Here is a 16,665-nt window from a genome sequence, read left to right as displayed (position 1 = left end):
TGGGTAAGAGAAATTAAGGTTTCATAATTGGTACATTGAAAAACCAGGATTTAGGCCACTGGCCCATATGGCCCAGGGTCTGAGAGTTTACCTCTATATCAGCTTTCTTAAATCATGGGTCTATCATTTCAAACTATTTTCATAAGAATACTAAGTTATTTTTTGCTTTTACTGTGCTGACATTTGTGTTAATTTTGCAAAGCCACTGATGGATCCAACTGTTGGCATCTAAGCACAAATCAAGGCTATGGTCCCAGAGTCTAATTATAGTCATTATTGAAGGAGTAAAAATGAATAATTTTATTAAATATATTTTTATTTATTTTTTTTTGTAAAATTACACAGGAATAAGTGTAAAGCACTTGTGCTATATTCCGAAACACAATGATTGACTTGACGAAACACAGTATCATTTGAGCTATAAGGCAAAATAAATACTTTTTTCAAGAAATGATGTTTTTACTTGAAAGAATGACAGATAAAAGATTTTTTTTAGATTTAGCTATTTGACCAATATTTTTCAAAAAATGAATAAAGTGAGCCTGTTACTTCAAGAAAAAATTTGAGCTGACAGATGAAGATTGGAATACAAGAAAACTTATATCTGTCATAGTAAGCTTGGCAGCTTCCCAATACTTAATGACTTTTTGGATGAGATTAGTTATGACATTAATGAATGTGATTTTTTGATGTTGTAAAATGAAAGTTTTCATAATTGGAAGTTCTGCAAACTCAGTGAACCAATACATTCTATATGACTAACCTATAACATTACAACATCGTGTATGGGTAAAGAGCCATTCCAAGTGTAAGAGACTAATGAATTTTAATGTAACAGAGCATGAAAGTTTACTTGATAAAGAATGTACATTGCAACTAAGACTTAAGAATTGTCTGAGAAGTTCCTTTGCCAACAACTATAAGTTTTCATATACTTTGACCAAAATAATGTATTACAATTGATTGAATGCAGAAGCAGATACAAGAATCTAGATCTTTTACATTAACTAAAACAAGTATAAAATATGAAACAGTACTACTTCTAATTTTGGGGGAGAAACAGCTTTTTCTCTTTTTTAAAAAAAATGTTATTTTGGTTAATTTCAATAAGTTATTATTTTTCAGTGAATTAATATGCTAATATTTTAAAAAATATCTCAGGAAATACTAGTAGGTATAATCCACATAAACAAAAACTCTTTGGGGTCCCCAAATAAAAATAAAATACAGGCTAAAAATTATGTAGTCCCATTTTTCATTTTCAGGGGAAGTATAAATATTTCATAATACATTGGTATTTAAATAAATGCTGCAATTTTGATTTTAAAATAAAGAATATGAAAGGATCCTGGGACCAAAAAGTTTGAAAACGACTACAATATACCACGCATCCTTTCAATTTTCTGTCATCTATAAGGATACATTAGATTAGAAATGGACGGGGGTAGAGTTGATGATTTATTAAACTGACATTTACCTTGTGTGTGTGACCTTTTAGCAGGAAGTTACCCAAAATACTATTTTATCTTTCCTGGGTCATTAATAGGTCCTTTGGTTTCCAAAATCTGGGTCCTTGGGCAGGGTGGCACATGCCTGTGATCCCAGCAGCTTGGATGGCAAAAACAGGAGGATTAAGTCTAAAGCCAGCTTCAGAAAAAAGCGAGGTGCTAAGCAACTCAGTGAGACCCCGTCTTTAAAAATAAAATACAAAATAGGGCTGGGGTTGTGGCTCAGTGGTCAAGTGCCCAGGAGTTCAATCCCTAGTACCAAAAATCCCACAAAACACTATTGTGTACAATGAATCAAAATGCATTCTGCTGTCATATATACCTAATTTTATTTTTTTTTTAATATTTATTTTTTAGTTGTAGTTGGACACAATTTTATTTATTTATTTATGGTGCTGAGGAGCAAACCCAGGGCCTCAATGGGTCCTTTCTGAACAGTAATTAAGATTTATTATTAAAAAGAGACTTTCATATGTTATTTGTATTCAGGGCATTAGGTGTTAGAACTAATGTCAGGAACACCACAGCAGCTAGCACACAAGAAAACACATACCCCAGGTCTCAGAATATGGACTACAATAGATTGGTGAAATTTTTATCATAGTATATTCCAAATAAGGTGGATTTTCCTGGACCATATCTGGATTAAATATGAAAAACTTATTGTCAATACTATCCTTTATAGATAAAATCTAATTATTTTTGAAGCAACAACACAAAGGCCAGCAACAAATGAATGAACCAATGAACAAATATTTCCAAGTAGTCCTTTTACCTTTAAGTATAAATCTAGCTGAATAAAAATTTTGAAAATAATAGAATAAGTTTTTAAGGAAAGAAGAAATTAGTCATAGTAAAAGCATCTTTTCAGAATGCAGCTCTGCCAAATTTTTCCAGCAAATCGCTGAATTTGTTAGCTTTAACTGAGAATACAGGCTTAAAAGGTATTTGTAGTACTGATATACAGTCCTTATCATTCTCTTAATGGCCACCTGACAAATTTTTATAATTTGCAAGCTGAATGCTATTCTATATTTCAGAAATAGTTCTCTTAAGAATGAGGAAGCATACTTTACTGTTCTCATTTTAAATGCCTGGTATATTTCCAGAAGCAAAAACACATCAAGACAAAAATGATAAAAATTGCTATGGCCCCAATTTTGCCAAATACACATTACTCTATTTATATGTAAATCACATAACTACCATGACATATAATCTAAGCATCACATCAGTATAAAATATTCCTAGCTATTTAAGCTTCAGCAGTGCTTAGTGTTCAGAGTTCTGTGACCCACAGCAAATGGAAAGGAGCCAGAAATCATAATCTTTCCTGCAATGGAAGCCTGAATTTCAATGATGGAAAATTAATGAGGGCTTACTTTGATAGGATTAGTTCTTGAGTAGGAAACTTAGTCTAGGAACTTATTATCAAACGCTTCCTCTTTTTTTTTTTTTTTTTTGACACAATGCCTACTCAAATCACTGCCTTTTTAATTTTTATTTTTAAAACTAAAATTACTTTTAACTTATACATAAAAACATAAAATTATACATATTAATGGGTATACACACACACACACCCATATACTTTGAGTAATGGCTAAATAAGTTTAAATATTTCCTCAAACATTTATCATATGTTTTTGTAAAAACATTCAAAATCCTTTTCTGTTTTTTTTTAAATGTACAGTACATTGTCATTATCTACTATCTCTCTACTGTGAAATACCACAAGAGGATTTTCTTCTCCTAATTATAACTTAGTACCCATTGATCAACTCTTATTAACCTCACCCCTTCCCACTCCTCCTCCCAGCTTCTGATGACCACCATTCCACTTTCAACCTCTATGAGATCAACATTAGATCCCATATGTAAGTAGTACTCTTCTTTATGTGCCTGCAAGCGCTTCCTCTTGATGAATCCTCACCTATATTGTTAGAGGCACAGAGATTCCTCAACAATTATTTTAAAGGTAAAATACTAAAGAAAATAATGTAAGAGAAGAAACAAAAAGATGCTGCATATAAAACTAATTACTGCAACTAAAAAGATCTGACTGATAAATGTTAAAAACATTCTGTATTTTATCACACCCCTTCCACCACCACTCATTTTCAACAATCTCCACAGTAAAAATATCAAATGTCTACAAAATTAAATTTTAAAATTGCCTCTAACATTTTTATATTATCTACAAAGGTGGGGAAATAGCCTCCTCAAAAAAAAAAAATCTTTAAGTTACCATTTTAGCTTTCTTTACTAAATAAGTTTCAATTGCCACTTTCTGTGAAGTGAAAATCACTGTAGACAGAGGAATTTCCTATAGATTAAGATATATTCTCTTTCCCCTGATTTCTCTTTGTTTATTCTAGGGATTCTCAGTCATAACAGAATCATTACATAGAGGGGATTTGGGAATATCTGTAGGGCAACTTTTTAGCAATATACATAGAGGCATTTTATTGTCCCATGATTAGAGGTTTACTATTAGAAACCAGAAGCTGGACATCAGGGATGGTCAGCATTTTGCCATGTGCTATACATTTCCATCTCCAATTCCTCATGATCTACAAATGTCTCAATCACTAATCACACTACAAATATAAATTGATATTACTTTCATTATACTACTACTAGAGTAAAGAGTTTTTCTAAGAAATTACATGAAAAGTCTCCATTTTAGGAGTGGGTCATTAACAAAATAAGTACATTATATGAAAAGTATTGAATTACCAAATAATTCACTATCTGCATAGCAGCACATTTTAAAAACATTAAAGTACCGTCATTTCAGATTTAATACACATTAACATTCTGCTAATTTTGTTTCAAAAATGTTTTAAACCAGAATAATATATTACCAATATTAGCAAGACCCCTTTGTATTACTCAATTCTCTTTTTAAATTCATATATTTTCTACAAAGTAAATAAAAATTGTTTCCTAAACAGATATGATAAATCTGATGCTTCTTATTTAGGTGTTCTATATTGTAGACCTATAACTTATTTTTTTTATTTGTGGTAAGAGGTTAGCCTTTGGTTCACACCCCTTACCATACATAGTTACCCAATTGTATCAGAACCATTTTATTTATTAATGTTTTCTTTTCTAATTGATTTATAAAGGCACCTCTATCATATATCAAATTTCATTTATGAGTGAGTCTATTTTGTGTTCTCTTTTAAAAAAACTTATTTGAATTAATATTACTGCACATATTTCTTTTTGGTTAATGTTTGCCTAACATGTCTTTTACCATTTTTGACCAATATCTTTACATGTTTACTTTTACCTCTTATAAATAGCATATAGATGGATTTTAAAAACACCATCTAAATACTCCTTTAATAGGCAATTTAATTAGCTTACATTCTTTCTATGTTCTCTCTGATTTTACAGGTTTGAATGACTTTGTCTTACTACCACAACCTGCCTTGGTTTAAAAGTTATATATTCTCTTTCTATTCTTTTTAAGAATTTTTATTTCCTCTTTTTTTTTTTTTTATTTTCTTTGCAGTACTGGAGATTGAACTGAGGAGAACTTTAACACTGAGCTACATTCCTTGTCCTTTTATTTTTTTAAATTTTTAAATTTTAAAGCAGGGTCTAAGCTGCTAACAGTCTTGCTGAATTGTTGAGGCTGTCCTAGAACTTGCCTCAGGCTCCAGGGTAGCTGGGATTACAGGTGTGTGTCACCAAGCCTGGCTTATTAAATTCAAATTTTAATGTGCTTTCTTGAATTTCTGGATTTCTTGTGAACAAAGATGTTTGATTTTGTGAACACTGATCTTTGTCCTGAACTATCTTTTCAAATATGTTTACAAAACAAACAAACAAACAAACAAAAAAACCAAAACCCACCTTTGGAAAACAAAGATCTCTCTGTGGATTCAGGACAAGTTTACTTATAGACTTGGAACAAAAAAGGAGAATAAAAGGAAGGGAGCCGGGAGGGGAATAGGAAGAACAGTAGAATTAATGGGATATAACTTTCCTATCCTTGTATTTGAATACAAGACCAGGGTAACTCCACATCATGTATAACCACTAGAATAGGATCCTAATTAGAATAAATCATATTCCATGTATGTATAATATGCCAAAATATGTTCTACTGTCATGTACATCTAATATATATATATATATATATATATATATACACATATATATATGTATATATATATATACATATATATATGTATATATATATATATTTTTTTTTTTAAAGGAGTCTTTCCCTTACTCTCTCAGAAAAAGGGAAGGCATATTTACCATCTATTTAAAAACATTTGAAATTCCTGAACTCATGGTTTCATTCCTTTAACACAATCCACTGTATATGTAGGTAACATCTGGGCACTCGTTGTTTCCATGAGATTTGGGAAGGAGGGAAAACAATAAACATATGCTAATATTTAACTTTGATTGTTGTACTATGAGTGATAAATCCTTTCATCTCTAATTCAGGAGTCTTATGTTTTCTGCCACTGTCCAGAAAACAGTTATAATTTATAAGCTTGCAAGTAGGGTACAAACAAATCCCAGAACTTAAGGGATACTTTAAAACAAACATATTTAAGTTTGTAAAATAATGCAAAAAATAGAATATTTAAAAAACTTATTTCTGTTATCTTTCATAAAATATTTTTATCAGTTATTTTTATGTAGAATTTTACTTTCACCTAAGTAGTCCTTCCAAAACTGGTGTAATATATAAAGATTTAACAATCATTATTTACAAATTTGTAGGATTTGATGAATGATTACTTTCAAAGAGGATGGAATAGTACTGTTACACAGTAAACATTTAACGTGTTTACAGTATCATGTTTTAACAATGTGTTTTGCTAACCCCTGCTCCTTACAGCATAATCATTCAGAATTCAATTATATGATTAACTATAGCAAAGATAAATTATTTTTCCTCTATGTTTTCTTTCTTAGTGCTACTCATATTCATGAGTATGTCTAAGAATTTTATCATAGTCTACATAATTCCATTCTCATTTGTCTACATAAATATTCTGTCATCTATAGCATTGAACTAATGTAGTTTTCTTTTGAGTTGAATACATTTTAGGTACTTTTAAGAGAACTTTGGTGAGGGTCAGGGGTACTGGGGATTGAATTCTGGGGCACTCAACCACTGACCTGCATCCCTCGCCCTATTTTGTATTTATTTAGAGACAGCATCTCATTAAGTTGCTTAGCACCTTGCTGTTGCTTAGGCTGACTTTGAACTTGAGATTCTCCTGCCTCAGCCTCCTGAGCCTCTGAGGGTTACAGGCATGTGCCACTGCCCTGGACAAGAAATTTTTATAAAAAATAATGACCTTTTCTTTTAGCCTATATTTTAGTTAACAGTATTCTTTTTTCCTCAAAATAGCATTGCCAGCTTGGCAATCCATTCCTTCAACATTTCTTCAGCTCTAGCCATAAGACCAATCTAGTATCGTATTGTTTTATACCTCACATTTATAACATGAGGCAAAATTTTATATAAATTTAAATAAAGAAAATATGTATAAAGCAAACACATATTAATATGCATTAATAATGAATATTATTATGATATTTCCATTGGTTAATTATTTTTTCACAGCTTTTTCATTTAATAATAAAGGACCTGCCATTGTTTTCTCTTTTTATTTTGGATATTCTATGTATTCTTATTGGATCCCTCACTCAATAAGCTGTCTACTCAAATGAAAGATGCTTCTCCACAATTCTAGAAGCAAATGACACTGTAATTATTGAGCGTTACTTTAAGCCTAATGATAATATCACAGAGAGCTAAAATACCCTGTCTCTAAATAAATAACAACGAGCAATGAACAAGGAAAAAATGGACTGATGTTTTAGTTTCTATTTTTCCAATGAAAGATACACCAGGCTAAGAGCAGAGGATTGATGGCAAACGATTAAGGTTTTACTTCTAACACTAATTATTTTACAACTTAAAGCACTCAGTAATATTTATATTATCACTGCTATTGTAATACTTAAAAATGCTTTGAGTGTTACTATAAACATTTTCTTTTCTTTTTTTTTTTTTTTTTTGTGGTGCCAGGGATTGAACCCAGGGCCTTGGGCATGCAAGGCAAGCACTCTACCAACTGAGCTATATCCTCAGCCCACTATAAACATTTTCTAACAAAACTTTTCAATATACCATTCTCAGAAGTAAGACACAGGAAACAAAGGTGGTTAAGATGGAATGAGATCTCTAGCTTAAAAAGCATTTTTTTTTTTTTTAGGTTAAAAAATGTGTGATATTGTACTCCAATAGCCTTTTACTTTTTAAATTTCAAAATCAGTTACTGCCTTTTAAAAATCCTTTACATAAGCATTTTTCAAATTAAGGTTCACATAATCAACATACTGGATACGCACATTTAAGAAATATAGTAGATGCATTATATATAGGAAGTGTGAGACAATGTTTATTAAATTTGTTACAAATACACATAAACACATTTTTGATGTGCTTTGGGTCTCAGTATAAAATACGCATGTTCTTATACTTTGTGGGTTAAAATAATGTTCTACTCATTATTACCATATAATATAGTTTAAATTTGTATTACAAAACATGTTCAATGAAAACAAATTTAGAACTGTACCTACCGCCCCCTAGAAAAATCACCATAAATTATTCCAACACCAAATAGTCATGATTAATATTCTATAGTATAGCCTTTCTACTTTTCCTATGTATATGTACATATACACTATAGTCTATGAAAATGAGATAATACCATACTACTTATTAATAATTTTTCAATAAAGCATTTGAAAAATTATAATTGCTTGAGGACAGGCACCAGGTTTTCAATTAACTATTGAATGAGGCACATTTACAATGTAAAAAAAATTAAAAGTATAAAATGTAACATGTAAAAAGATCTTGTTATATCTCTACCAATTTCAAATATGTAACCTTAGTGATTATTTTTTTCACTTTTACTTAATACTTTATTTTTAATTGATAAATAATATTTGTATATATTTATGGGGTTAAATGTGATGTTTTGACATATGTTTATCCCACAGCCTTCCAAAAGAGGCTTCACTCCATGTCACAAACCATGAACAAGTAACAGACTAAGCCATGCCCCCTGTGTAACACTGCCTGTCAACTCTTACTTTTAGTTTCATATATATTACAGAAAAACTAATAAAGTAAGATCAAATATGGCAAAGCTTCCAAGGTAATATCAAGCAAAACACAGAAGAGGCTATTTAGAATACTTCAATCTCATTAAATGTTATGATTAATATGGTTCTATTTACATCTGACTTTTTATTTTGGTTTCCTACATATCTCATATATTTTGTCCCTCTGTTCTTCTGTCATTGTTTTTTTGTCTGTGTTCTTTAATGTTTTCCCAATTTTCTAATTTACATGCTGGTTGCTCCAATGTTTATAATATGCCCTTGTTTTGTATAGATTCAGATTCATAATTGTGCTGAGATCAGAAATGTTAATCATATAGCTCTACTCCTGTTTACTCATTTTGTGGTATTATAATATATATTATAATTATAAATCTTTAAATCTAGCAATATCTTGTTGTAATTATTACTTTGAGTATATTTCTGCCTTTTTAAGAAGTTGAAAAATAAAGGATAGCAGTTATATGCTTGTACATTTCATGCTGTCAATATCTGTGTGTATAATTTCAGATGTTCTTCATTTGTTCCTGTAAATTTGGTTTATTTTCTGTAGTAATTTCCCTCATCTAAAACACTTTTGCTCCTATTTAACTATTACATGCTATTGTTGGCAATATGTTACATATTATGTTATATGTCAAACAATACATTATATACATTTTGCTTGACACAATTACATTTTAAATTAATGAATAGAGGAAAATAAATATACATTTACTGTTGCTATAATAAATTACCTTTGCTGCTGGAAACAGAGAATTTATATTTAATTTCAATTAAGTATAAATTCCCTATTTCTTCAAAATCAGGCCGGAATACCATAAAATCCAAATGAAAACCTTTCACAGAACAGTTTAATATACTCAACAGAAAACAACTTGATAACATTGAGTTCATAAAGAAAACAAGGGCCTTTCCTTTGACTTGAAGTGAGAATATGGTGTTAATCACACAAACACAGTATCATAATTAGTAGTAGTAGTAACTTGTTCACGTAGGGACTTCTCCTAATAACAAAAATTTTTAAAACACACTGCTTTGTGCTGGCCATGTCTGCTCTATTTTTTACCTTGTAATCTATTAATGTGCCAAGTACTTACATCAGGAATGAAGCCAATTTCATTGAGATGATTACTCAACTCTGGATCATGGAATGCAATCATTTGAGAAAACACAGTCAGATACTCTAAAATGATAAGAAAGTCAGACAATCATGACTTTACAAATTATCTCAAAGATATTAAATTCAAACAAATTACAGTGTAATTTATATTCTGAATAAGATTTAATCTATGAAAAAAATTTAATAGAAAAATTTTGTTGTCACTACTTTAATCACTTACTACTAATTATTAAACAAATACACAAAAAACCACTATTGAACAACTTATTCTCTGCCTTCAGAGCTATCAGTTTATATCTTGAGCCACAAAATACACACACGATGTATGATGTTTTCTTAGTAAATTCTATATACAATTTCTCTACAGTAATATTAAATCCATTTCACATATATTGAATGTTCAGAAAGTGTAACAGATCCTTCAGCAAGGAACAACATTTATAAGTGGTAACAAATAGAATTATTATGCCTTAAATTATTATTTGTTTATATATACAGGTTTAGGCACCTGTTCTAGTTTTAATGTATTTCCACTTACGACTGCATTTGGCATATTTAGGAGTAGGAATTAACACCTATTTAATCAGAAAGTAGGCACACAGTAGGCAATTAAAAATAACCGTTGCTGATTCTACTCTTATTCTAATTCATAGGGTTCAACTAGATTATAAGTACTTTCTCATTTTTACCCTGTTTTAATAAGTTACTATTTAAATTTTTAGTTGTAGATGGACATAATTCATTTATTTTATTTGTTTTTATTTTTATGTGATACCAGAGATTGAACCTAGTGCCTCACGCATGCTAGGCAAGCATCTACCCCTGAGGCACAACCCCAGCCCCCTCAATAAGTTACTATTTTTACCAATTTACTATGTGCCAATCTAATCAAGATAGCGGTATACTCCAGGGCAAGTAAGCACAGTTCTTCCATTGAAAAATAAATAAAATTAAGATACATTTCAACAAGCTCAACTTCTTTTATTCCCCTTTTGAAACTGAAATCACAATAATACAAGTTTTCCCTTAATAATCTCAATTCTCTCCTTCATTTAAGTAACATCTATTATTTAAAACAATTATTTGGTGAATGTAACCTCTAGAAATAATGTTTGCCTTGCCTTATACGTTTATGATTTTTAATATTTCAAGAAATAAAACTAAATCCTTGACAATCCATCAACACAAATAGATTTCCCTTATTTTTCTCAACAAAACTTTGCTTCTAATGATCACATGAATTTTATACTAATTTTTCCATAAGCAGTATCATATATTTTACAAAGAAGAGCATCAGATCAAAAAGCAAAGAAAACGAGATTTTCTACTCAATACAATGATAAGGGTGAATCATATTCCTGACCCAATGTGACTCTTTATCATCCTGCCACAAAATTCTTTTTATGTATCTACTGTCTCACCTTTTCCTTTCATAACAAAACAGGTATAATTTCTATCAGCTTTAAGAGTTACAAATCAAAGTGAAAATATCTGGGTTTAACTTCATTTTATCTCCTTTCAATTAGTGATGGTATATTTATGGTCCCAAATTTCCAGAAAAAAAATGTATATTGTATCAGCTATCATAAGCATTCCAGTGTATATTTATGTATTAGTATATAGTTATTAATTTCTAACTCATACCTCATTTTAACCCAGAAATTGATGCTTTAATAAATTCTCAACAACTATGCTCCAGTAAATTAAATATCATCCTTTTTGAGACTGATAAATTTAATTACTACATGGATTTACATGTTTAATTATTGATCTACTGAAGAGACCTAATCTATCATGAAAAAAGTAGACCACTTTCTTTGTGGTCTCCCAAACACTGATGGGAGAATTTATGTAAGCTATGACCCTGTTGGTAAAGATGGAGCCAGAGCGCTTCTCTTCCAGGAGCTCAAGTCCATGACTGCACAGGAACCATCACCTGCAATCCCTGTGAATGGTGCGAACTTTGAATGGCAAACCTCCAATCAATCCCTGAAGTGTCGCGAACTCTGGGCCAATGAAGAAGTAACAGCCCACTGGCCTTGCTCCTCCTGATCCTGCCTTGAGCCCATAAATATCAACACCCTGTTCATGGGCTCTCTCTCACTCTCCCCCTCCCCTCCCCCCCTTTCTCTTCTGCGACTGGCTGCTATGGTCCTGCTAATAAAATCTCGGACAGGTAAACGGTTGTTTTGGCTTGTTGAGTTTTTTTTCCGCTGTTCCTACACTCCTCACAGATACGTATATTGATTTTATGTGTTAATACAGATCATACACCTATTCATTTATTTACTTATATTTTTTGGTGCCAGGGATTGAATCTAGGGGCACTTAACCACTGGGCCATGTTCTCAGCCTTTTTTTGTTTTTGTTTTTTATATAGAGACAGGGTTTCATTGAGTTGCTTAGCACCTAGCTTTGTGCTGAGGCTGGCTTTAAACTCGTGATCCTCCTGCCTCTGCCTTCAGAGCTGCTGGGATTATAGGAGTGCACCACCATGTTTGGCCACACTGCTTCATTTATATAAATATAATTTATAAAACTGACTTAAGTTTTGTTGCACAGAATAGACTTTCAAATGAGATACGGTATGGACTGGTATACTTATGGTAGAACCTCTCAAATACACTCTAAATCACATTACAAGTTTTTTTTTTTTTTTTTTTTCAAAAAAGCATTAAAGCCTGGCATGGTGGTGCAGGACCTAATACCAGCAGCTTGGAAGCTGAGACAGGAGGATCATGAGTTCAAGGTCAGCCTCAGCAAAAAGCAAGGTGCTAAGCAACTCAGTGAGGCCCTGTCTCTAAATAAAATACAAAATAGGGCTGGGGATGTGGCTCAATGGTTGAGTACCCCTAAGTTCAATTCCCAGTACCAAGAAAAAAAAAAAAATTTAAAGCTGGGCATGGTGGCTCATGCTTATAATGCCAGCCTCATGGGAAGTTGAGGGAGGAGGATCACAAGTTAGGCAACACAGTTAGATCCTGTCTAAAAATAGAAAGGGCTTAGGATGTAGCTCAGGGGCAGAGTGAACCTAGGTCAAAGTCCAGGTAATGCAAAAACAAACAAAAGACTAACAATAATAAGACATTTAAAACTCCCCTAAAAAACTTTAAAATATCAAAATGTATATGTCTTTCTTTCAGTTTGTAAATAAAACTGGAAGAATGTAATGATAGCTACAGAGAAACAGATTAGTTGTCAGAAAAATACAAAGGATTCTACAGATATATGTATATGATGAAAACATTAAGTATAGAGTCTTAAACACAAAATAATATTCTCTCAACTACAGGTGACCTATATAAAGGTAAGTGCTACTCTACTTCAAACAAATCAAGGTATTTATGAAAATTACACTACTGTACAAAATCACATCTACTTTTTCTGCATTTTAATGAAATCTTATACTTTCTAATTTTTTGCAAATATAAAATGAAAAAAGTGTTCTTTCTTTCTAATCTTTTCATATTAATATTTTCCTTTTAAAACAGCTTATTTATGACATACTTTCAAATGACAATCCCCAATGAATTCAATGTAAAAATTTCATGACACTCTATTTTTGTGCAGCTGTTTATAAATAAGCCATATGTTTATCTTCTAAGAAAATTCATAAAATACATGCAGAGATGAAATTTCAAAAAGCCCTACATATGAATATCATTTTTTCCTTTCTGACCAGTTTTTCGGCCTTTTCCTCTTAGCTGGAGAAAGGAAGAGACAAAAGATGATGGGGTGATAGACTTAAAGCAAATGTTTCCTCTGCTCACAAATCAGAAACAGTACTTTCAATTCTGTAAATACTTTTTTTTTAAATTTTCTATCAGGCTGCCTGCCAGTTTATACTGAAAATTTAAGTAGAGAGAGATAAGCAGAGTCATATATCTCTTGTCAAGTAAGAACTGCCCAAATCAAACCCTTTGGTGACTTGTTGACTCATACCACTCAAAAGAAGCCAGTTATTTTATTGCAAATGAACTAAAATTATCTTCTATTAACAAAATTTTCCAGCCATAAAGTTTGGTCTATTTACTAAAGGTCAAAAAGGAAGCATCAGCCTTTATAACTGAATGAGAAAAGAAGGTCCAAAGAAGAGAAAGCAAAAAGTAGTCTTTAGGGACCCATTTGGGAGCCATTTTCTTTTTTCCCCCACTATTAAGTGAGCAAGAAAATTCACTAAGTAATTCTCATAAATGTTTAGTAAAGATGGAACATTTACCATATCAGGAAAAAAATCTCCTGACTCACAATCCATGGGAGAAAAAAGTTCATTGAATTAGAAATATGCAGTGTACTGCTTTTCTAAATACATATCCTTATAGTGAAATTACATGTTCTACCCCCACCCCTCTTCGGTATTGTTTGGTGGGAAAGGAGATCTACTTTTATATCCCACATTTCACAAGTGGACTTTGAACTTTGTATACCTGTCTTTCCCTCCTCCCTCCTCTTCAAAGAATTTTTGAATGTTTATGTGTAGTGTGACCACATATCCTAGTTTTCCTGGAAAGAGTCCAAGTTGGCACCTGGTTGATACCCAGAATCTGTTGCAGTTAGTGCTACTTTCTTTTTTTTTTTAATTTTAAATTTATTTATTTATTCTTATTTGTTATACATGACAGCAGAATGCATTTTAATTCATAATACACATATAGAGCACAATGTTTCATGTCTTTGCTTGTACACAAAGAAGAGTCGAACATTCCTGTCTTCATACATGTACTTAAGGTAATAATATTTTCGAATTTCAAAAATATTCTGATGTAGTTATACAGTCAATTTAGTTGCATGTGTTGCTGCATTAAATGCTAGGAAAATCACTGTAAAGACCATATCTCCTTTTTCCTCAAAGGGTTTAGAAAAATACATAGTTTAACAGAAAATTGGTAAAACGTTCACTCAATTTTATTTCCCAGATTTACATGGTATCTCTATCTTTTCTATTTTGACAGCATTCTTTTTTTTCCTATTTATTTATTTATTTTTTGTAGTTGTAGGTAGACAGATTGCCTTTATTTTGTTTGTGATGCTAAGGATTGAACCCAGTGCCCTACATGTGCTAGGTAAGTGCTCTGCCACTGAGCCACATCTCTAGTCCCTGACTCACAGCATTCTTCCAAGTGTGAATGTGCCTTGCTTTTATAAAACAGTACAAAAATATACTTAATGTTGTACAAAATGTCATTAGCAAGACCTGGGCTGCTCACTTTTTCACTGGCCTTAAGCTGCCTTTCTCTTCAATAGAGTAACATGTGCCTGTTCCACAAACTACAAAAACCTGTTTTTCAATACCACTAAAATTCTAATCAATTCCTCTACCTTTATCAATTCAGCTGATGCTCTAAAATCTGAATCTTGATTTTAGTAATCCTGGATAACCTAGAGGACCATTCCTGAGTTGTAGATTCAACACGTTATCTTAAATGTGCATTGGCACTCTTCAACTTAATAGTAAGTTGCTGATAATAATTTAATAGTGCCCCAAATGATGACTATTCATGTAGGCCAGAATTTTAACTAAATTTATTGTACCTTAAAAAACGTCTTCAGGTAAAAGTTAATAAAAGTAAGGTTAAAAATAGGCTACCATGATTAAATTATTTTTCTATTTATAGAGGCAAAGGATTTTAACTTTTAGGAATAGAAATAGTAAATGTATTTTAGGAAAAACTTTAAATAGAAAATATTTTCTGTGTTCTACTAGTATATATTTATAGCAACAATTATTTTTTTCAGAGAACAATTTGTGTCACTACTGTATATAGAAAGTTTTAATTTCTGGAAAAACAATTCAAACATTAAGGTGAAAATGCAATTCTATAATTAATTTTTGAACTAATCAGTTTCATATAACTTAAGATTTTCCCCAGAATTTGGCAAAGTGTGTAATAACTACACAAATCAAAAATAATAACCATCTTGAAAATTTAAAGCTTAAAAGAGGAAAAAACAATGCACGGAGACATTAATAAAATGAGAGCTGAATATTGCTACTTCCAAGTCAGAAATTAAAAAACAAAAAACAAAAAACATTTTGAAGAAAAGTAAACCATTCTTTCATGAAACCAACAATCATTGGGCTATTATAATTCTTTAGTTCACTGTTTCTGTCTTTCCTAACCCACACAGCAGATCTGACTACTGGCTATTATCAACCATTCTGCACACACACAAAAAAACCCTGTAATCCTCTTCCTTATTCTTTGTCTTAATAAAATCTTTCCTCCTTTTCACCAAGAAACTTCAAACTCATCAAGTATTTCTTCTTTTATGAGACCTTTCCAGACATGTCATCTCTTCTTTCTGCCACAAAAAAAGATTAAGACAAACCCCTCCACATCTTGTGCTGTGATAATATAGTAGTATTACTTATCTGATGACTCAATATTTAGTTACTTTCACATTTACATCCTATATCATGTTATAAAATCTCTTGGGAAAGGACTGAGTGCTATTTATCCTGAGAAGTTCAATTCCATAAGCAGTGTCTGGTACACTGTCAGAGCAATTACTTTCTCAAAAATCAAATTAATCAAAATCATGCCTTTTCCTAGTATAATATATGTGATCACTATAAGAATTGAACAAGTGATTTAGGAAAGCTTGTCTATTGTTTCTTGGGAAAATATACATCCTACATTTTTCAGCATAATATTGAATATTGATATTCTTTTCCTTTTAGTCTTTTATCTTTATGGTTTCAAAAGAATTCAAACTTAGATTCATTAATAATTAGTTAATTCAAGAGTTCAAACAAAAATTTATAAAAATTACAACAAAAAATAAAACTAGAGGGGGAGGGTGGGGTTCGTTCGAGGTGCTGGGTTCGATCCTAAGCACCACATAAAA

At 31.4% G+C, this 16,665-nt stretch overlaps 1 protein-coding gene across 6 annotated transcripts in view; it reads right to left on the bottom strand.

Annotated features, from left to right (window-relative positions):
• Positions 1 to 16,665, bottom strand: part of Tbck (TBC1 domain containing kinase) — a 236,481-nt gene that overhangs the window by 122,886 nt on the left and 96,930 nt on the right. For all 6 annotated transcript variants that reach the window (XM_058583784.1, XM_046458939.2, XM_046458941.2 and 3 more), the window contains one exon: positions 9,794 to 9,879. In XM_058583784.1, coding sequence (XP_058439767.1) covers positions 9,794 to 9,879 — 86 coding nt within the window. The remainder of the gene's footprint in view (positions 1 to 9,793; positions 9,880 to 16,665) is intronic.

Source organism: Marmota monax, unplaced genomic scaffold (genome assembly GCF_021218885.2).
Source record: "Marmota monax isolate L192 unplaced genomic scaffold, Marmota_monax_Labrador192_F-V1.1 WCK01_AAM20220418_F8-fsc00002, whole genome shotgun sequence".
Taxonomy (NCBI): Eukaryota; Metazoa; Chordata; class Mammalia; order Rodentia; family Sciuridae; genus Marmota; species Marmota monax.
Note: the sequence above shows the minus strand (reverse complement) of the source record. Positions and strands in the feature narration are given on the sequence as shown.